The 22,159-nt window shown below is 49.1% G+C and overlaps 1 protein-coding gene across 8 annotated transcripts in view; it reads right to left on the reverse strand.

The window, feature by feature from the left end:
* The window catches only part of LOC141265127 (ATP-binding cassette sub-family B member 5-like), a 1,418,963-nt gene that overhangs the window by 69,925 nt on the left and 1,326,879 nt on the right, over positions 1-22,159 (reverse strand). For 7 of the 8 annotated variants that reach the window (XR_012320051.1, XM_073677812.1, XM_073677808.1 and 4 more), the window contains one exon: positions 21,444-21,647. Coding sequence is in view for 6 of the 8 variants with exons in the window: in XM_073677812.1 (XP_073533913.1) it covers positions 21,444-21,647 (204 nt within the window). In the remaining 2 variants the exon portion in view is untranslated. Of the gene's footprint in view, positions 1-11,678; positions 11,859-21,443; positions 21,648-22,159 lie in introns of all 8 variants that reach the window. The other variant, XR_012320052.1, reaches the window with a different exon arrangement.

The following is a 22,159-nucleotide window of genomic DNA, read 5'->3' on the forward strand; positions in this document are numbered from 1 at the left end:
TGTGAATTAGTTAACCACCAAAATGAGTGGAAAAAGGCCTGCTGCTGGTGGAAAGGGGAATAGGCGTGTTGGGAAGGGGAAAAAAGGTTGTGTCCGTGGGGTAGGTGCAGAAGAAAGACCATCTTCCAGCCAAACTAAAATGTCTACTTCTTTTAGCGGACAATGTGATAAGATCCCTTTCTTACGGCCACGCCAATCGCTACAAATTCCAGATGAGGCACAAAAACAGCAGGTGCTTCAACGGATATCAAGTGCTCCTTTAAGTGGGCTCTCCTCCACATCAACTTCAACATCACAAATACTCCAGTCCTCAAAGGTGTCACCCAAATCGCACTTGCTTCCTCACAGCTCCCAAATCTCCAGCTGCCCGTCTGAGTATGAGGTAGAACAGATGGTTGAGTCTGCAGAGCTGTTTACTCATACTATAGCCTGGGAATCAGAGGTCGACTCCAGCGCTTCTGTGAATCCAGACGAGGAAATGATCTGCACTGATGCCCAGAATCTTTATGAGTCGGATCCAGGACCAGACGCAGAAGGTTCTGACCATAATGTAGACCCTCATTCCCAAACTGTAACTCCTGTTGGTGGAGACAATGAGGAAGACGATGATAAGACTCAAATACCTGATTGGAGCGACAACTTTAGTTTTTTGTCAGGGCAGGAACAGGTTGGCTCTGAGGACGACGGGTGTGATAACGCACAGGGTGATGATGATGAGGTCGGAGATCCCACTTACTGTCAACCCACAGTCAGCCAAGAGATGAGGTCAGCAGAGGAGGTGGAGGAAGATGCTAGTGACGACGAGGTCAGGTTGCGCCTTCCTGGACAGAGACGTAGTACTGGAAGCACGTCAACAACTGCATCCTCAAACACAACTCTGCCTCTCACCACAAGTCGTGGTGGCTCTTCAGGTCGCATGGGTGCTAAGCCTTGCATAGCCTGGGCATTTTTTCAGATCGATAAAGATGACCCAACTCGTGTTATCTGTAACATTTGTCAGCAAAAGCTAAGTATAGGCCAAAAAATACATAGTCTGAGTACTTCATGCATGAACCGGCACATGGACATGAAGCATAAGTTGCAGTGGGAAGCTCAGTGTGCTACAATGCGGCCTAGCCAGCCGGGCCAACCACCGTCTGCCATATCTTGTGCATCCGCGGCCTCTTCATCCTCTGTGACTGGGGGGACAGCAGTCACACCTGTTTTGGGGCGCAGACCTGCCACCTCTTTACCCGCAACAGCCAGCGTGATTGGCAGGTCATCATTTTCTTTGGAGGTGGTAACACCAGCTGGTCTTGAGCGCTGTCCGACATCGATAGCACCACCTTTGGATCAAGGCAACCTAACATGTCCGCCTGCATCTTCCTCACAGACCGGCAGTTTGCCGGGGACACCCTTATCAACCCCGTCTAAGCACAATAGCCAGCCCTCGGTCCCTCAGATGTGGACAAGTAAAAGACCATTTCCTCCTAGCCATGAGAAAGCTAAGAGGTTGAATTTCACCATGTGCAAGCTCTTGGCTACAGAAATGCTGCCTTTCCGCCTGGTGGACACAGAGGATTTTCGAGACCTTATGTCCGTCGCAGTGCCCCAGTACCAGATGCCCAGTCGGCACTACTTCTCAAAGAAAGGTGTGCCTGCGCTCCACCAGCATGTCGCACACAACATCACCGCTTCTTTGAGAAACTCTGTGTGTGACAGGGTGCATTTCACCACAGACACTTGGACGAGTAGGCATGGACAGGGGCGTTACATGTCGCTGACTGGGCACTGGGTAACTATGGTGACAGCAGGACAAGGGGCTGCTGTCCAAGTCTTGCCGTCCCCACGAGTTGTGCGTCAATCCTCTTTATGTCATTTTTCCTCCACTGCTTCTGCCTCCTCAACCTCCTCTCGGTCTTCCACCTGCACCCAAAGCCTGTCTGGTCATGCCACAAGCTTTCTAACTGCGCAGAAGGGATCCTGCACACCTCCTTACTATGCTGGCAGTAGGGCTCAACGTCATCAGGCGGTTTTTACATTGAAATGTCTGGGAAATGTGAGTCACACAGCTGAGGAGTTGTGGTCAGCTCTGGAGAACCAATTTCATGAATGGTTGTCTCCACTGGACCTGAAACCAGGGAAGGCCGTGTGCGACAATGCTGCAAACCTGGGTGCGGCCCTTCGCCGGGGCAATGTCACACACGTGCCTTGTATGGCTCACGTGTTGAACCTGGTTGTCCAGCAATTTTTAGCCCACTATCCCAGACTAGATGGCCTTCTGCAGAGGGCACGGTTGCTGTGTGCTCACTTCCGCCGTTCGCATCCCGCAGCTCAGCGACTTACATCTCTACAGAAGTCGTTGGGCCTGCCACTTCACCGGCTAAAATGCGATGTGCCTACCCGGTGGAATTCAACTCTGCACATGTTGCAGCGACTGTGGCAGCACCGACAAGCCCTGGTGCAATACGTTCTGATGTATAGCCTGGGCCAACGAGATTCAGAGGTGGGGCAAATCACGCTGGAGGAGTGGTCTCAGATCAGGGACCTATGCACCCTTCTGCACAGTTTTGAAATGGCGACGAAGATGTTTAGTGCTGACGATGCCATTATCAGCATGACTATTCCGGTGATTTACATGCTGGAGCACATGTTAAACAGAATTCGGAGTCAGGTGGTGGCACAAGAGGAGGTGGAGGAAGTAGAGGAGGAGGAGTTGTATGCGGAAGGGCTAACATCTGCAAGGTCCAGACGGTCGGCAGCACCAAGGCGGAAGGCATGTGAGGGTGGGGGAGATGGTTTAACCAGGGCGCATGGTAGCAGCCAAACTAGTGAGGAAGGTGCAGGAGCCCAGGAAGAAGTGGAGGACGAACTGATGGAAGACTCATCAGATGAGGGAGACCTTGATCACATTTCTGTTGTGCGAGGTTGGGGGGAGAGGACAGAGGAAGGAAGCATGATTGTTACCTCGCCACCAACACAACAGGGACTTGGTGCTCCTGGATGCGCAACACACATGAGTGCCTTCTTGCTGCACTACCTGCAACATGACCCTCGAATTGTGAGAATTAGAAATAATCCTGACTACTGGGTTGCCACACTGTTAGATCCCCGGTACAAAAGTAAATTTGCAGAAATTATTCCTGCCATAGAAAGGGATGCACGCATGCAGGAGTATCAGCAGAGACTGTTGCAGAATCTTACATGTGCTTTTCCACAAAACAGCAGTGGTGCACGTAGTGAATCTCACAGTTCCAACTTGCCAACCGTGGGACCGTCAAGTGTTCAGCACTCAAACCGTAACAGAACCACAGTATCTGCTGGTAACATCAATTTTGCGGAATCATTTCACCACTTTTTTAGCCCATCCTTTGCAAGGCCACAGGAGACAAGAAGTCTGACACATAGTCAACGCCTAGAGACGATGGTACAGGAGTATCTCCAAGTAAACATTGAAGCAACGACTGTGTCACTGGACCCTTGCTCTTTTTGGGCTTCCAATCTGGATAAATGGCCGGAGCTAGCCACTTACGCCTTGGAGATCTTGTCATGCCCCGCAGCCAGCGTTCTGTCTGAACGTGTGTTCAGCGCTGCTGGGGGTGTGCTGACAGATAAGCGCACGCGGCTCTCCACTGATAATGTAGACAGACTCACGTTCATAAAGATGAACAAATCATGGATCCGAAACGACTTTTCTACCCCTGTGTCATCCTGGGGAGAGTAAAAGCTTGATGATTGGTTAAAATCACCCTACCAACCGTTTTAAGCTTTCAAATTACTAATCATGCTTATCTGTATCTTGACTGGAAAATAATTTGGGCTTTGTAGCAGTGTGCAGCACTGATCCTATTAGGCCATCTATAATAAGCTTCACCAGATTTAAAATTAAAAATAATTTTTAGCTGCATCTAGCCCGGAAAATAATTTTGGGGCTCCGAGATGCGCAAGACACATAAGTGCCTTCTTGCTGCACTACCTGCAGCATGACCCTCATATTGTCAGAATTCGAAGTAATCATGACTACTGGGTTGCCACACTCTTAGATCCCCCAAACTTTTCGATCAACCTTTTCATTTTAATAAAGACCAAAAAAATGGTCATTTTTGAAATTATAAGCATTAGCAGGTTGTTAGAAACTGAAATCAAACAGTTTTCAACTCAAAACTTTATTCTAGGTGATGTTACATTTTCACATAGGACCCCTTGTTCGAAAGGAGCTTCTGAACTCTCTCGTCCATTGAATTTGTCAGGTTTTGGATGGTTTCTGCTTCAACTGTTTTGCATGAGGACAGAATACCCTCCCAGAGCTGTTGCTTAGATGTGAACTGCCTCCCGCCATCATAGACACTCCTTTTAATGATGCTCCAAAGGTTCTGAATGGGGTAGAGGTCAGGGGAGCATGGGGGTCACACCATAAGTTTGTCCCCTTTTATGCCCATATCAGCCAGAGATGCAGATGTTTTATGTGCAGCATGAGATGGTGCATTATCATGCAGAAAAATGATCTTGCTGTGAAATACACGGTTCTTCTTCTTGAACCATGGCAGGAAGTGCTGTTTGAGAAAATCCACATACATTATGGAGTTCATCTTTAGCGCCTTCAGGGATCCTAAAGGGGCCGACAATCTCTCTCCCCATGATTCCAGCCCAAAACATTACTCCACCTCCTCCTTGTTGGCGCTGTAGCCGTGTTTGCGTGGGGTGTCCATCAACCAGCCATCCTCCACTCCATTCATCTGGACCATCGAGCGCTGCACGGCACTCATCCGTGAACAAAACAGTTTTGAAATCAGTCTTCATGTAATGTTTGGCCCACTGGAGCCGTTTCTGCTTGTGTGAAGTGGATAGAGGAGGTCGACAGGATGGCGTATGCACAGCTGCAAACCTCTGAAGGACCCTGCATCTTGTTGTTCGGGGGACGTTGGAGGCACAAGCAGCTTCAAAAACTTGTCTGCTGCTATGACAAGGCTTTTTTGCCGCTGCTCTTTCAACCTGACGTAATTGCCTGTAGGAAAGAGTCCTCAATTTGCCCTTATCAGCACGCACACGTGTGTACTGTGAATCAGCTACATACTTCTTGATTGCCAAGACACTTCATCCTGATCATCGCACAATGTTGATTGTAGTCATGCCTTGACCTAAACACTCCACAATTTGTTGCTTCTCAGCAGCCGACACATCCTTTTTCTTTCCCATTTTGGCAGAAAATGTAGGCTGCTTAATAATGTGAGAGAGCCTTCTTAAGTAGTCTTGCCTTTCATTGGACACACCTGCCAAACTAATTAGCACAGGTGTCTGCAATTGCTTACAGTGATATAAAGAGCCCTGACACACATCACCATCAATGAGTTTAACTGACAAACAAACAAATTCTTCCCTTATCACTCCTAAACACTTTTTGCATAATAATTTGGAATGCGGTGTACATGTGCTTTTCCACAAAACACCAGTGGTTCACGTAGTGAATCTTACAGTTCTAACTTGCCAACCGTGGTCTGTATGGAATTGTTCAATAAAGGGCCCAAAATTAAGATAACATAGATGGGAGAGGTCTCTATGAATAGGAATTCCTAAGTATTTGATACCCTGTGAGGGCCAGGCAAAGGAAAAGTTGGACTGGATGGAATCCTATATGGATTTAGGGAGGGAGACATCGAGGGCCTCAGACTTCGCTGCATTGATTTTAAAATTTTACCATGTAACAAAGTGATCTATTTCAGCCATAACAGCAGGGATGGATATATGTGATTGAGTGATATATACTAGGACATCATCAGCAAATAGAGAGCACTTGTACTCGGTGCCTCCCACCTCAATCCACCTAATATTGGGGTTATGGCGAATTGATGAGAGCAGGTGCTCCGTCACTAGGATGTATAAGAGAGGGGACAGAGGACATCCCTGCCTTGTCCCATTGGTGATTGTGAAAGGTGATGAAAATGTTCTGACGCACCCCCTGGGCCTTGGGACACCCGGAGCCGGACCCTTTTTGGTGGATGCTGGTGGTTGTAGTCTTCGTGGCGGCGATCCGGTTCCGTGGCTCAGGGCGGTCAAACCAGTGGCGGAACTATTTATGTGGTTTTGATGTTTAAATGTCCGACTACGCCACCCGTGGATTGCGGTCAGAGTGAACCGCCGCTACAGGGCAGACCGCTAAGGCTGGTGTTGTGGGTGCAGCAGAGCGTAGCATAACTCCCCACGGGAGGAGTATAGCCTCAGGGCAGTGTATGCGGAGGATGGGGGTTATGGTGCAGGGCAGCAGCAGTAACGACACGGAGTCAGTGATGCAGTTCAGGGCCTTTACTCACAGTTCTTATTATCCAGACCACGTCTGCAGGTAACGGCTGCCCACGTCATACTGTGCTCACCAGGTGAGGGGCTCAGACAACTCCCAGATAACTTTGGAGCGCTTCACAGGACCCCCTTTGTGTGTCCTTTGTCTGGCCTTTCTTACCAACACTTCTGTCCGGCTGCCTCGGGCCTCCTCTTGGTAAACTTGGCGCCAGTTTCCCTGACCCTATGTGGTGCCTTCCTAGCGGGTGGAGCAAGGGGCTGCGCCACATAAAATGTCAGAGCCTCCGGTTTCTAGCTGAGGGTCGTTTCCTGCCTCCACTAGTTCGGGGACCGGTCTCCCCCTTTGGCCTGACCCCTCCACGCAGGTGGATTCGGGCGTGCTGTGGCGACTCGCCCGTCCGCACCCCTGGGATCCCTTCATTCCTCGTTCCTGGAGCCTTCTCCGCTCCTCTTCCTTCCTTTTCCCTCTTGCAGGCCTGGGCCTCTGTTACTAGGCCCGCCTCCGGAGCAGAGATCATGCAGAGCCCCTGCTCCCGGCCACTTCTGCTCAGACTTCTCTGCACTGAACTAAGATGGTGCCCACCTTTTATACTCCCTTCTCAATGCACCCAGGAACTGCTTCCTCCCTGCTCCTGCACTGCAGGGTTCCCCTTCCTCAGTGTTCCCTCCCCCCACTCCAGCCAGGGACAGGGACTGTCGTGCCCATCTCAGGGGCATATTGGTCACCCTGCCCCACGGCAATGTGGTGTAATGCATGCAGGTGTCGGGTCCTGATCCACACTCCATCCTTATCTGAGAGTGAGATATCACACCTCTGGGTGAGGTGCAATACGTCTGTAGCAACCGAGCCCTCGGTGCTACAGTACCATTTATCTTCAGCCTAGGTGACGTATTGTGATACAGGGCCGTGATTTTGGCTATAAAAGGGTCCCCTAGACCCCTACCCCAAGCTTTTTAAGAGAATCATATATGGCGTGCCAGGAGACTCTATGGAATGCTTTCTCAGCATCCAACGAGAGTATCTACTTACAAATTTTTAACTGCATCTAGCCCAGGAAATACTTTGTGCCTAGTAGCAGTGTCTGCTAGTCAGCGGATTATCCCGGCTGTTAAGCAAGCTACACCACCTGTAGTTTGGACACTTAATTTTTTCAAAGGAAATGCTTCGGGACCATGGGATACTTAGTGAAGAGCATCAGGAGGCACCCCAAGGCATAGGGGCTGGTACTGGCACTAGGATGCCTTGCGGTGGACAGCCGAGCTCGATCCTTATAAAAGCTTTTTAACTGCAGCAGCTTTAGTGGACACTACTGGAGCTGGAATTACGCGGCTGCTGGCATGAGACTTGCCCTCCAATAGATCCTTGTAAATGGATTTAAAGTGTATTCATTCAAATTAGAGGGACAATTTAAATTAAAAAGCTTAGAGCTGCCTCCACCACAGGGGGGCTCTCTCGACCCACCAGCGGACAGGCACCAGTATTGGGAGAGGGGGGCTGGCCGTCAGGGTTCACCGCGGCTCTGGCACAAACCCGGCGACACGGAGGTGGCACGGGCAGGAGCGGACTGGCCGTCTCGGCTTCTCACTTTTTGGATTTTAGAAGGGCATGACATGCCTATATCTGTGTCTCCCCCTCCTTTTACTCCTCCACCTCTTTTCTTTTCGCATGACTATATGTACTTGTCACTTTTCCATGTGTTAGTTGTGTCTTCTGAGCAGTTTGTCAGCTTTTGGACACCTTTGAAGGTGTTTTCTATGTGTTTCTATGTGTTTTTGTTTGCCTGCCATTGGTTTTAACGGTGTTCGAAGGTGTTCGACGAACAGTTCGACGAACTGTTCGGCGAACACACGGGTGTTCGACGAACCGAATCGAACTCGAACACTACGGGGGTGGCTCAACACTAGTACTGAGTGCGTGCAAAGTGTAGATAGAAACATAGTTAAAAAATTACAATGAGTACTTCACGACCACAACATTTTGGTGCATGAATTTAAAACGGCTAGAGACAGAATGATCAATGACGATCATTTCAAAGTAGTGATTCACCCAGACCGTGTACCACGTGGTCAACATGAGAGACGATTCAATGCCCCTACTACAAATGAAATAGCTGCTGTAATAGTTAGTAGCAAGCAAACTATGTCTCGGGACATCGTTGTGCAGCCGCGCGATGGCATGCTCACTAGGGTTCCCGATACACATAGATTCTATGACGCTCTCGAGTACCCAATAATTTTTTGGAAAGTACAAGAGGGGTACAGCATTGATATTCCTCAGATAAATCCAATTACCAAACAAGCAATGCCAAGCAAAAAGGGGTCCTGCAAAGATTTTTATGCCTTTCACTTGATGGTCCGTCGCAGCGATTTTAATTTGATGCTTAAGTGTAGGCTCCTACTTCATCAGTTTCTGGTCGACATGTATGTAAAGATGGAAAGTGAGCGCTTAAGGTTCATTTCTTTAAATCAAAAAAAACTGCGCACAGAAAATTATATTCACTTGCAAGATGCAATAAGAAATGATGCGGATTTGGATCCAAATAACTTAGGTCAGATGGTGATTCCCCCGTCATCATTTGTAAATAGCCCGAGATACCTACACGAATACACACAAGATGCGTTCACATACGTACGTAATTATGGGAGGCCTGATTTATTTATTACAATGACTTGCAACCCCGCTTGGCCAGAAATCACCAAAGAGCTTATGGCTGGTCAAAATTCAACGGACAGACATGACTTAACAGCCCGAGTATTTAGAATAAAAGTACAGAAGTTGGTAGCTCTACTTACAAAAGGTAACATATTTGGTGATATGCAATGCTTCATGTACTCGATCGAGTGGCAAAAGCGAGGTTTGCCTCATGTGCACTTACTGCTGTGGTTAAAGGAAAAATTGCATCCGAACCAAATTGACGAAATCATATGTGCTGAGATACCAAACCCAGAAACCGATCAAAAGCTCTATGATACAGTGACAAAGAATATGATTCATGGGCCATGTGGTACATTCAATTCTTCATCGCCATGCATGAAGGAAGGAAAATGTACCAAAAAATATCCGAGGAAGCTTTTAAAAGATACTCAAACCAATGACAAAGGTTATCCTTTGTACAGGCGCAGAGCACCAGAGAATGGTGGACGCACGACGATTATAAAAACCCGTAGAGGAACACAGGAAATATTGGTGGACAATAGCTGGGTGGTCCCATATTCTCCACTCTTATCAAAATTTTTTAATTCTCATTTAAATGTAGAGTTCTGTAATACGGTACAGGCGATAAAATATATTTGTAAATATATTAATAAGGGTAGCGACCAGGCTATTTTTAACATCCGCCAGCAAGGGAATGCTAACATTGACTCAAGAGATGAGGTGCAGACCTTTAGAACTGGCCGATATGTTAGTAGTAACGAAGCAGCGTGGCGGATCTTAGGTCTGCCTCTGCATGAGAGACACCCAACCGTCACTCATCTCGCGATTCATTTACCCATTGGCGAGAGGGTTTACTTTACGGAAAATAATTTTAGAGAGAGATTAGAAGCACCACCTAAAACTACACTAACTGCATTTTTCCTGTTGTGCCAAAGGGATACGTTGGCAAAAACATTACTTTACATTGACGTGCCTCGCTACTATACTTGGTATGTGGCACGGAAGCAATGGAAACATCGTTTACAAGGAATACCTGTCGATGGCTGGCCAGGTGTGAAGGCAGGAGACGCTCTAGGTCGCATTTGCCCAGTGCACATTAGCAATTTTGAATGTTATTGCTTGGGTATGCTGCTGAATGTAATAAGGGGTCCAACCAACTTCTTGGATTTAAAAACATTTGAAGGTCAAGAACTTGCAACTTTTCGGCAGCTGTGTGAGAAGATGGGGTTGTTGGAAGATGATAACCACTGGGATACCACCTTAGAAGAGGCCGTGCTATGTCGCTCCCCGGCGTAAATAAGAGAGCTGTTTGCCATATTGATATGCACTTGCTGTTTATCCAATCCCCTACAACTCTGGCACAAGTATAAAACTGCGTTATCAGAGGATATCATGCACAGATTTGAAAGAATGGATCACGTTAACGATGATCTCTGTTTCAATGAGGCGTTGGGGCTTATCGAGGATAAAATATTAATAATTTCTGGAAAGAAATTGTCCGATTTTGGTCTACCCTCACCACGGCGTAGAGGAGAGCTGTCGAACGAGTTGATAAAAGAGCTAAGCTATGATACCAACCAGTTAGACGCTCACGTTTGCAAAACTGTGCCACGTTTGCTACCTGATCAAAGAGAGATTTATCACAAAATAGTAGGACGAGTTGAGAATGGTGAAGGCGGACTTTTTTTCCTTGATGCCCCGGGTGGTACAGGAAAAACTTTCTTGCTTAATTTACTTTTAGCAAAAATTCGTAGCGGTCATAACGTTGCATTAGCTGTGGCTTCCTCTGGAATTGCTGCAACATTGCTAAGCGGTGGACGGACGGCACATTCAGTCTTTAAATTACCTCTTAATCTGGTGAACGAAGAAACACCATCGTGTAATATCAGCAAGAGCAGCACCCGTGGCCTCCTGTTGCAACAGTGCAAACTAATCGTGTGGGACGAGTGCACAATGTCACACAAACGCGCCATTGAAGCTCTTGATCGTTGTCTACAAGACTTACACAGTAAACAAACAATAATGGGTGGTGAGGTTGTTTTATTGGCTGGGGACTTTAGGCAAACTTTGCCTGTCATCGAGCGAGGCACTGCAGAAGACTAAATTAACGCATGTCTGAAATTCTCATATTTATGGACCAAAGTTGAAAAGCTGCACCTCACCACCAACATGCGTGTCCAGTTATTCAGTGATCTAGAGTCGGGCGCGTACGCTGAGAAACTGCTCGAGATCGGTGAAAGTCGAATCGAAACTGACGAAGAAGGTATGGTTCTATTCACTAACCAATTTTGTCATGTTGTGGATTCGGAAGACGCACTTATTGCTCAAGTTTTTCCAAATTTGCAACAAAACATCCACGATGAAAATTGTCTATGTGAAAGAACTATACTAGCACCAAGAAATGAAACAGTTGTGAAAATCAAATAAATTATCTTGGACCAAGTAACCAGCGATGCAACAACCTACAACTCCATCGACACAGTCATGTCATCTGAAGACTGTACGAGCTACCCCGTGGAGTTTCTTAACTCTTTGGAGCTATCCGGGGTCCCATCTCATAAGCTCGAATTAAAGGTCGGTATAACCGTTTTGTTAATGTGCAACTTGGACGCCCCGAGATTATGTAATGGCACTAGATTGCGAGTCACTGAACTAGGCAGGCACATTGTAAAGGCCACAATTTTAACTGGAGAAGCTAAGGGTGAAAATATTCTTATACCACGCATCCCAATAATACCCAATAACTTACCCTTTAATTTCAAACGTTTGCAGTTCCCACTTAAAGTTGCATTTTCAATGACCATCAATAAATCGCAAGGGCAAACTTTGAAGGTAGCGGGGATACATTTAGGCACGCCCTGTTTTTCCCACGGTCAGCTATACGTAGCTTGCTCACGTGTTTCTAAATCGCAAAATCTACATATTTTCGCTGAACGAAAGAAATCAAATAACATAGTTTACAGGAGTATATTGCAGTAAAAACACATAGATAAATTACCTGCAGATGTCCATTATTCCAATTACATACTAATTCTTTACTAACACGAACAATATTAAACACAAGTAACTTCAGTCCGTCCTGTTTATTAATCAGTGTTTAGTAATCCGTTTGTGATGAAATTTGATATGGATAATTTCAAGCCTGGGGAAGGACATAGGGCTACTTTTTATAAACACACCATACAGGCGAAGATTATATAAAACTGTAAACCTGATTGACTGACACACCTAGCGGTCAACGCACAGCCGAAACCACTGAACTTAGCATCTTTAAATTTGCAGATAGGTTCTATTATAGCTTAAATGAGCACTAAGAAAGGAATTTTGATAATTCCACCCTCAAGAGTTTCCCTCTTAATATTATAGGGGTTCAAAGATTGTATGGAATCCGTCAGTTTTGAAGTTAGACATCTGAAATTTTGGATGTACGAGTAACTAAATAAGATTATTTTTTTTTACTATTAAGATTATTTTTTTTTACTATTAAAATGATCTGTCACGAAACTTAATGTGGCAGACCAAATTCCACGCGAGCGAAGCCGCGGGTAAAAGCTAGTTAATATATATTTTTGTGTGGAAATCCTGTGGGTTTGTATGCATATGAGTCCAGTGGGCGGTCCTAATCAGTGATTGGGTCTTCCCTGTATTACTCTGCATGCAGATACAGCTGTCAATCAATGAGTAGAACCGCCAACTGGACTCATACATACAAAAACCAGAGATTTCAAGGAATAGAATATAAGTTATATTGAATCTTTTACAACAAACCTGTTATGCACACGCCCGGACTGACTGGCGTGTGCGGGTGTTGTGGTTCCACTGGACCATGGACCGGAGAGTGCCTGGAGGGGCGTGACTAAGTATCTGGCCGATCTGACCAAGGTGGCACGACGGCATACGACGCCAGTGCACCAGGGAGAAACCGGGCAGAGGGACCAGGTGCTACTCCAGGTCAAACTCCGGACACGGGGGTTGACCCACACTGGGATTACTGGAACAGGCAGGTTAGGCTGGCACAGACTGGTGGATGTAAGCAAACACGGCAGGTATGCAGATGGGTGGATACAGGCGAGTATGCAGGCAGGGAGGTACTGGCCGAAAGGACGGGCTGGAGCACAGAGAGGTTAAGACCCAGTACAGACTGGGTCACAGAACCGCAGATGCGGTAGACAACCACAGCAGAGAGGGAACGCCCGAAGCGGTGGGCAAGAACAGAGCAGGACGGGGCTGCAGGAGCAGCGAGCACAAGCAGGGCAGGACAGGACTGCCGGAGCAGCGGGCAGAAGCAGGGCAGGGCGGAAACCGCAGAAGCAGTAAGCAAGATAAAAGCAGAGCAGAAACCGCAGGAGCGGCAAGCAAGGCAAGAGCAGAGTGAAAACCGCAAGAGCGGCAAGCTAAGCAGGAGCAGAGCGGACACCGCAGAGCGGTAAACAAGGCAGGAGCAGAGCAGAAACCGCAAGAGCGGCAAGCTAAGTAGGAGCAGAGCGGACACCGCAGAGCAGTAAACAAGGCAGGAGCAGAGTAGAAACCGCAAGAGCGGCAAGCTAAGCAGGAGCAGAGCGGACACCACAGAGCGGTAAACAAGGCAGGAGCAGAGCAGAAACCGCAAGAGCGGCAAGCTAAGCAGGAGCAGAGCGGACACCACAGAGCGGTAAACAAGGCAGGAGCAGAGCAGAAACCGCAAGAGCGGCAAGCTAAGCAGGAGCAGAGCGGACACCGCAGAGCGGTAAACAAGGCAAGGGGATAGGACTCTGTTCACAAAGAACAGACGGAGAAGGAAAGGCAGAACCAGAAGCACGCACAGTACTTACATAGAAGTAGCGAGCGTACACTAAATTCACAACAGAGGTACAGAGACGACGAGAAGGAATTTAGGAGCGGGTTCAGACTCTGCAGAAAGACGCAGAAAACAGACATAGAGGGAAAAGGGAGACAAGGTTAAAGTAGAAACGAGGCACAGACAACAGGGAACAGAGGAACGGGAACAGAGACAGCAAGGCAGGAACACAAACAGGACTCTGTTCAGACGGGAACAGATACCGCAAGGCAGGAACACAAACAGGACTCTGTTCAGACGGGAACAGATACCGCAAGGCAGGGACACAAACAGGACTCTGTTCAGACGGGAACAGATACCGCAAGGCAGAGACACAAACAGGACTCTGTTCAGACGGGAACAGATACCGCAAGGCACAGACAGGCAGATCTAGGAATACGGCCCCTAGAAGGCGAAAGAACAGGCAAGAAGCGTGTTCACGAGAACAGACCACAGTTCAGACACAGAACTGGAAAACAGGCAGGAAATCAGGATAGGACCTGGCATGTCAGAGACAAAAAGCCAACTGACAAGAAACAATGCTCAGGCGCCATCTTGAGGAAGAAGGTGGTATAAATACCCAAAGATGGACAGCAATAGGCTGAAGGTGCAACAGGGGCGTGTCCGCAGCAGGTACAAGAAACAGGAAGTTCAGCGGGCGTCGCCCTATGCAGCCAAAGTGGAGCAGAGCAGAGCACAAGGAAAGAAGCCAGACCAGGAAGCTGGACGGGAGATGAAGTTTGCGATCTTGCATGATGAGAGATGGAACACCATGCAAGAACTCCGCCAGGTATGCTACAGTACCCCCCCCCCTTACGCCCCCTCTACTTCAGGCCTGCAAGTATCTTCCGCAGGGAATTTGGGGGCCAATCCCTCTCTTCAAGGAGATTACTTCTATTGTCCACAGGAGGAGACAAAACTGGTCTCATAATCTGGATGGCTGGGATGCGACTTCCCATCCAGCCATCTTCAGCAACAGATGAAATGGGTGAAGTACCAGAAACAGCACACAAAAAAGTCTCTCTACATTTATTTTTAGGCAGCACCCCAAAAAGTTCAGGAGACAACTGGAGGTCCTCTGCCGGGTTGGAGGGGTGCAGAGACTCGGGGGTAGCCTCTGCTTCGGGGTACATCTTGTCAAGCTCACAGGATGAAATGGGCAAAGTATCAGGTACAAGGTGTAGAGAAGACACTGCCTCTTTGTTATGTGGTGGTACCCCGGAGGATTCAGGAAACAACTGGGGGTCCTCCGCCAGGTTGGAGGGGTACCGAGACTCGAGGGTAACCTCTGCTTCGGAGTACACAAGGTCAGACTCATTGGAAGAAGCGGGCGAGGTATCAGGTACCGAGTAAAGGAGAGTCTCTGTCCATTCGCTATCAGGTAGCACCCCGGAGGGTTCAGGAGACGACTGGAGGTCCTCCGCCTGGTCGGAGGGGTGTAGAAACTCGGGGGTAGCCTCTGCTTCGGAGTACACTAGGTCGGACTCACTGGAAGAAGCGGGCGAGGTATCAGGTACCGAGTAAAGGAGAGTCTCAGTTCATTCGCTGTCAGGTAGCACCCCGAAGGGTTCAGGAGACGACTGGAGGTCCTCCGCCTGGTCGGAGGGGTGTAGAGACTCGGGGGTAACCTCTGCTTCGGAGTTCACTAGGTCGGACTCACTGGAAGAAGCGGGCGAGGTATCAGGTACAGAGAATAGGAGAGTCTCTGTCCTTTCGCTACCAGGTAGCACCCCGAAGGGTTCTGGAGACAACTGGAGGTCCTCCGCCTGGTCAGAGGGGTGTAGAGACTCGGGAGTAACTACCACTTTGAGGCACCCATTGTCAGGCCCACAGGACTGAGCGGACGAAGTATCGGGTACCGGGTGTAGGGAAGTCTCTCTCCAATTGTCATCGAGTGGTATCCCGGAGGATTCAGGAGGCAACAAGGGGTCCTCCGCCAGGTAGTAGAGGTGTACAGACTCAGAGGTAAACACAGCTTCGGAGCATCCTTGGACATGCACACTGGTTAAAGTGGGTGTAGAATCTGATGCCAGGTGCAGGAAGCTCTCCTGTGTGGACTCTGGATGGGTAGCAGTCTCTTCTGGCTGGAGAACTGGTGCACCACCCACGCGCATCACCCGCTGGGGCTTCTCCGGGATACAGGAAGATGAAGCTTCAGTAGGGACTTCAAGGTTGGGGACAGGAGGTATCAGGGAGGACAGACCCTTGCGTGACGGCTTGCCTCTGCGTCTAGCACGTCTGGACTGCCTCTTGAGGTTGGGAGCAGTATTCCGGAGAGTGTAGTCATCCTGAGTGGATTCAGGGCAAGCAACAGTCTTTTCGGGCAGGAGTACTTGTGCGCTACCTATGCACATTACCCGTCGGGGCTGCTCCGGGATACAGGGAAGTGAAGCTTCAGCAGGGGCTTCAGGGTTAGGATCATCGAAAGCCAAAAGGAAGGCCACCAGGAAGGCCTGTAGGTCAAGAACGATAGGATCTTGTGCTTCCCATAGGGGGTTGATCCATTCCAAGGCATCACCCGCTAGGTTGGACATTATAAATGCCACCTTAACCCGATCAGAAGAATAAGCATTAGCATAGAACCGGAATTGCAGCAAGCTTTGCTACACAAACGCACGGCATTGTTTTGGATCCCCGTAGTACCGTGGTGGATCTGCGGGAGCAGGTGCAGCTTCAGCAGGGACTCCAGGGTTGGGGTCCTCGAAGACCATTAGGAAGGCCACCAGGAAGGCCTGCAGGTCAAGGACGATAGGATCCCAAGCTTCCCATAGGGGGGTGACCCACTTCAAGGCATCACCCGCTAGGTAGTCAATTATAAATGCCACTTTAGACCAATCAGAAGGAAAAGAAAGAGGGTAGAACTTGAAGTGCAGCATGCATTGCTCCACAAATGCACGACTTTGTCTTGGATCCCCATAGTAACGTGGCGGATCCGCAGGAACGAGAGCAGATAGATCCATCTGGACGGATGCGTAATTCGCCTGGAACTCAGCTGAGAAAAAAAAAAATTATTTATTTATTTTTAATGCATGTATTCGCTGGAAAACTTCTCAGAGAGCGAAGGCCGTGGGGCTCAACGGGAACCATGGCCTGAGCATGCTGTTATGCACACGCCCGGACTGACTGGCGTGTGCGGGTGTTGTGGTTCCACTGGACCATGGACCGGAGAGTGCCTGGAGGGGCGTGACTAAGTATCTGGCCGATCCGACCAAGGTGGCACGACGGCATACGACGCCAGTGCACCAGGGAGAAACCGGGCAGAGGGACCAGGTGCTACTCCAGGTCAAACTCCGGACACGGGGGTTGACCCACACTGGGATTACTGGAACAGGCAGGTTAGGCTGGCACAGACTGGTGGATGTAAGCAAACACGGCAGGTATGCAGATGGGTGGATACAGGCGAGTATGCAGGCAGGGAGGTACTGGCCGAAAGGACGGGCTGGAGCACAGAGAGGTTAAGACCCAGTACAGACTGGGTCACAGAACCGCAGATGCGGTAGACAACCACAGCAGAGAGGGAACGCCCAAAGCGGTGGGCAAGAACAGAGCAGGACGGGGCTGCAGGAGCAGCGAGCACAAGCAGGGCAGGACAGGACTGCCGGAGCAGCGGGCAGAAGCAGGGCAGGGCGGAAACCGCAGAAGCAGTAAGCAAGATAAGAGCAGAGCAGAAACCGCAGGAGCGGCAAGCAAGGCAAGAGCAGAGTGAAAACCGCAAGAGTGGCAAGCTAAGCAGGAGCAGAGCGGACACCGCAGAGCGGTAAACAAGGCAGGAGCAGAGCAGAAACCGCAAGAGCGGCAAGCTAAGTAGGAGCAGAGCGGACACCGCAGAGCGGTAAACAAGGCAGGAGCAGAGTAGAAACCGCAAGAGCGGCAAGCTAAGCAGGAGCAGAGCGGACACCGCAGAGCGGTAAACAAGGCAGGAGCAGAGCAGAAACCGCAAGAGCGGCAAGCTAAGCAGGAGCAGAGCGGACACCGCAGAGCGGTAAACAAGGCAGAAGCAGAGCAGAAACCGCAAGAGCGGCAAGCTAAGCAGGAGCAGAGCGGACACCACAGAGCGGTAAACAAGGCAGGAGCAGAGCAGAAACCGCAAGAGCGGCAAGCTAAGCAGGAGCAGAGCGGACACCGCAGAGCGGTAAACAAGGCAGGAGCAGAGCAGAAACCGCAAGAGCGGCAAGCTAAGCAGGAGCAGAGCGGACACCGCAGAGCGGTAAACAAGGCAGGAGCAGAGCAGAAACCGCAAGAGCGGCAAGCTAAGTAGGAGCAGAGCGGACACCGCAGAGCGGTAAACAAGGCAGGAGCAGAGTAGAAACCGCAAGAGCGGCAAGCTAAGCAGGAGCAGAGCGGACACCGCAGAGCGGTAAACAAGGCAGGAGCAGAGCAGAAACCGCAAGAGCGGCAAGCTAAGCAGGAGCAGAGCGGACACCGCAGAGCGGTAAACAAGGCAGGAGCAGAGCAGAAACCGCAAGAGCGGCAAGCTAAGTAGGAGCAGAGCGGACACCGCAGAGCGGTAAACAAGGCAGGAGCAGAGTAGAAACCGCAAGAGCGGCAAGCTAAGCAGGAGCAGAGCGGACACCGCAGAGCGGTAAACAAGGCAGGAGCAGAGCAGAAACCGCAAGAGCGGCAAGCTAAGCAGGAGCAGAGCGGACACCGCAGAGCGGTAAACAAGGCAGGAGCAGAGCAGAAACCGCAAGAGCGGCAAGCTAAGCAGGAGCAGAGCGGACACCACAGAGCGGTAAACAAGGCAGGAGCAGAGCAGAAACCGCAAGAGCGGCAAGCTAAGCAGGAGCAGAGCGGACACCGCAGAGCGGTAAACAAGGCAGGAGCAGAGCAGAAACCGCAAGAGCGGCAAGCTAAGCAGGAGCAGAGCGGACACCGCAGAGCGGTAAACAAGGCAGGAGCAGAGCAGAAACCGCAAGAGCGGCAAGCTAAGTAGGAGCAGAGCGGACACCGCAGAGCGGTAAACAAGGCAGGAGCAGAGTAGAAACCGCAAGAGCGGCAAGCTAAGCAGGAGCAGAGCGGACACCGCAGAGCGGTAAACAAGGCAGGAGCAGAGCAGAAACCGCAAGAGCGGCAAGCTAAGCAGGAGCAGAGCGGACACCGCAGAGCGGTAAACAAGGCAGGAGCAGAGCAGAAACCGCAAGAGCGGCAAGCTAAGTAGGAGCAGAGCGGACACCGCAGAGCGGTAAACAAGGCAGGAGCAGAGCAGAAACCGCAAGAGCGGCAAGCTAAGCAGGAGCAGAGCGGACACCGCAGAGCGGTAAACAAGGCAGGAGCAGAGCAGAAACCGCAAGAGCGGCAAGCTAAGCAGGAGCAGAGCGGACACCGCAGAGCGGTAAACAAGGCAGGAGCAGAGCAGAAACCGCAAGAGCGGCAAGCTAAGCAGGAGCAGAGCGGACACCACAGAGCGGTAAACAAGGCAGGAGCAGAGCAGAAACCGCAAGAGCGGCAAGCTAAGCAGGAGCAGAGCGGACACCGCAGAGCGGTAAACAAGGCAGGAGCAGAGCAGAAACCGCAAGAGCGGCAAGCTAAGCAGGAGCAGAGTGGACACCGCAGAGCGGTAAACAAGGCAGGAGCAGAGCAGAAACCGCAAGAGCGGCAAGCTAAGTAGGAGCAGAGCGGACACCGCAGAGCGGTAAACAAGGCAGGAGCAGAGTAGAAACCGCAAGAGCGGCAAGCTAAGCAGGAGCAGAGCGGACACCGCAGAGCGGTAAACAAGGCAGGAGCAGAGCAGAAACCGCAAGAGCGGCAAGCTAAACAGGAGCAGAGCGGACACCGCAGAGCGGTAAACAAGGCAGGAGCAGAGCAGAAACCGCAAGAGCGGCAAGCTAAGCAGGAGCAGAGCGGACACCACAGAGCGGTAAACAAGGCAGGAGCAGAGCAGAAACCGCAAGAGCGGCAAGCTAAGCAGGAGCAGAGCGGACACCGCAGAGCGGTAAACAAGGCAAGGGGATAGGACTCTGTTCACAAAGAACAGACGGAGAAGGAAAGGCAGAACCAGAAGCACGCACAGTACTTACATAGAAGTAGCGAGCGTACACTAAATTCACAACAAAGGTACAGAGACGACGAGAAGGAATTTAGGAGCGGGTTCAGACTCTGCAGAAAGACGCAGAAAACAGACATAGAGGGAAAAGGGAGACAAGGTTAAAGTAGAAACGAGGCACAGACAACAGGGAACAGAGGAACGGGAACAGAGACAGCAAGGCAGGAACACAAAGAGGACTCTGTTCAGACGGGAACAGATACCGCAAGGCAGGAACACAAACAGGACTCTGTTCAGACGGGAACAGATACCGCAAGGCAGGGACACAAACAGGACTCTGTTCAGACGGGAACAGATACCGCAAGGCAGAGACACAAACAGGACTCTGTTCAGACGGGAACAGATACCACAAGGCACAGACAGGCAGATCTAGGAATACGGCCCCTAGAAGGCGAAAGAACAGGCAAGAAGCGTGTTCACGAGAACAGACCACAGTTCAGACACAGACCTGGAAAACAGGCAGGAAAACAGGATAGGACCTGGCATGTCAAAGACAAAAAGCCAACTGACAAGAAACAATGCTCAGGCGCCATCTTGAGGAAGAAGGTGGTATAAATACCCAAAGATGGACAGCAATAGGCTGAAGGTGCAACAGGGGCGTGTCCGCAGCAGGTACAAGAAACAGGAAGTTCAGCGGGCGTCGCCCTATGCAGCCAAAGTGGAGCAGAGCAGAGCACAAGGAAAGAAGCCAGACCAGGAAGCTGGGCGGGAGATGAAGTTTGCGATCTTGCATGATGAGAGATGGAACACCATGCAAGAACGCCGCCAGGTATGCTACAAAACCTATACATCTTTCTGCTCAGCTTCTTCTTCTCTAGGCCATGCTGTCCACGGATTTTCAACATGACAGGTTCCCTTTAAGGTAAGGGAACACACATATTTATGCAACATATTCATGGTCTGAGTATGAGCTTCAAAGTCATGACCTGAATTCAAGAGTCTCATAAATGCTAAGTCTCTCACATAATGAGGCTGCTGAGTTCAAGTCGAGACCAACTATCCATCACTGGATTATTAATGGCTGTAATGGCCTTATTTTGGTAATAGTAGGTGTAAACAGTTTTCTACAGGGGATCACTGAGAAGTCATCTACTATAGAACAAGACCCCAAAGACTTAAAGGGGTTGTCCACTACTATTACATTGATGCCCTATCTGTAGGATAGGGCATCAATATATGATAGGCCAGGGTCCCGCACGTGGCACCCCCGCCGATCAGCTGGATAGGGCATCAATAGGGATTGCTATGGATAGGGCATCAATGTAAAAGTAGTGGACAACTTCTTTAATAGATGTCTATAACCCTGTGGTCAGTGCATGAAGTTATAAATTCTGTATAAATTATTGTACATTGCAATAATCATTGATATTAATAGTGGATCTGTAAGTTTACATTACCAGTTTAAATTAATATGTCAGCTTTGGTAATCAAATCTGTTGAACCAATTGATGTTATCCAGTGGAAATGTGTGAGATAACTGGATCAGGGTATGTTTAGCTTCATCAATGGTAGCGCTTTATAACAACAATGTATACAAGTAATTGTAATTGTGAAACTACTTGGACTTATCAGATATTTTTAGTGTGGAGCAATGTAGATGGCACAGAAAGCAGAGAAGTGCTTTACACTATTAGTAAAGTAACAATTATAAAGACCTTTCCAGCTTCTTGGAGATCCTTTTTATCATGATTAGCAAAGCCGGTAAGAGCTCGGGTTTCTAGTAGACCAGAAAATACAAGGACTGGAGTCATAGCGAGAACCAGCAAAGTCATCTCCCAGCTATAAATAAAAGCGAGTATAATGCAAAGTCCCATAGTGGCAAAGTTCTGTGAAAGTAAACCAAGTCTGGATCCTGTTGCCTAAAAAAAAATAAACAAATGTAACTGAAATTCTTCTAGAAAACAAATAACAGCCATTACAGTGGTGTGAAAAAGTGATTTTTTATTCTTTTGCATGTTTATTAAGCTTAAATGTTTCAGATCACAAAACAAATTTAAATATTAGACAAAGATAACATATGTAAATACAAAATGCAGTTTTTAAATGAAGGTCTTTATTATTTAGAGAAAAAGAAATTCGAAACTACAGGGCCCTGTGGGAAAAAGTAATTGCCCCCTAAACCTAATAACTGGTTGGGCCACCCTTAGCAGCAACAACTGCAATCAAGCATTTGTGATAGCTGGCAATAATTTGGAGGAATTTTGGTCCACTCATCTTTGCAAAAATGCTGTAATTCAGTGACTTTGGAGAGTTTCCGAGCATTAATCACCTTTTTAAGGTCATGCCACAGCATTTCAATTGGATTAAAATCAAGATTTTGACCAGGCCACTCAAAAGTGTTAATTTTATCTTTCTCAACCCATTCAGAGGT

This window comes from Phyllobates terribilis, unplaced genomic scaffold (genome assembly GCF_046119375.1).
Source record: "Phyllobates terribilis strain yellow unplaced genomic scaffold, ASM4611937v1 Scaffold_4__5_contigs__length_816908805, whole genome shotgun sequence".
NCBI lineage: Eukaryota > Metazoa > Chordata > Amphibia > Anura > Dendrobatidae > Phyllobates > Phyllobates terribilis.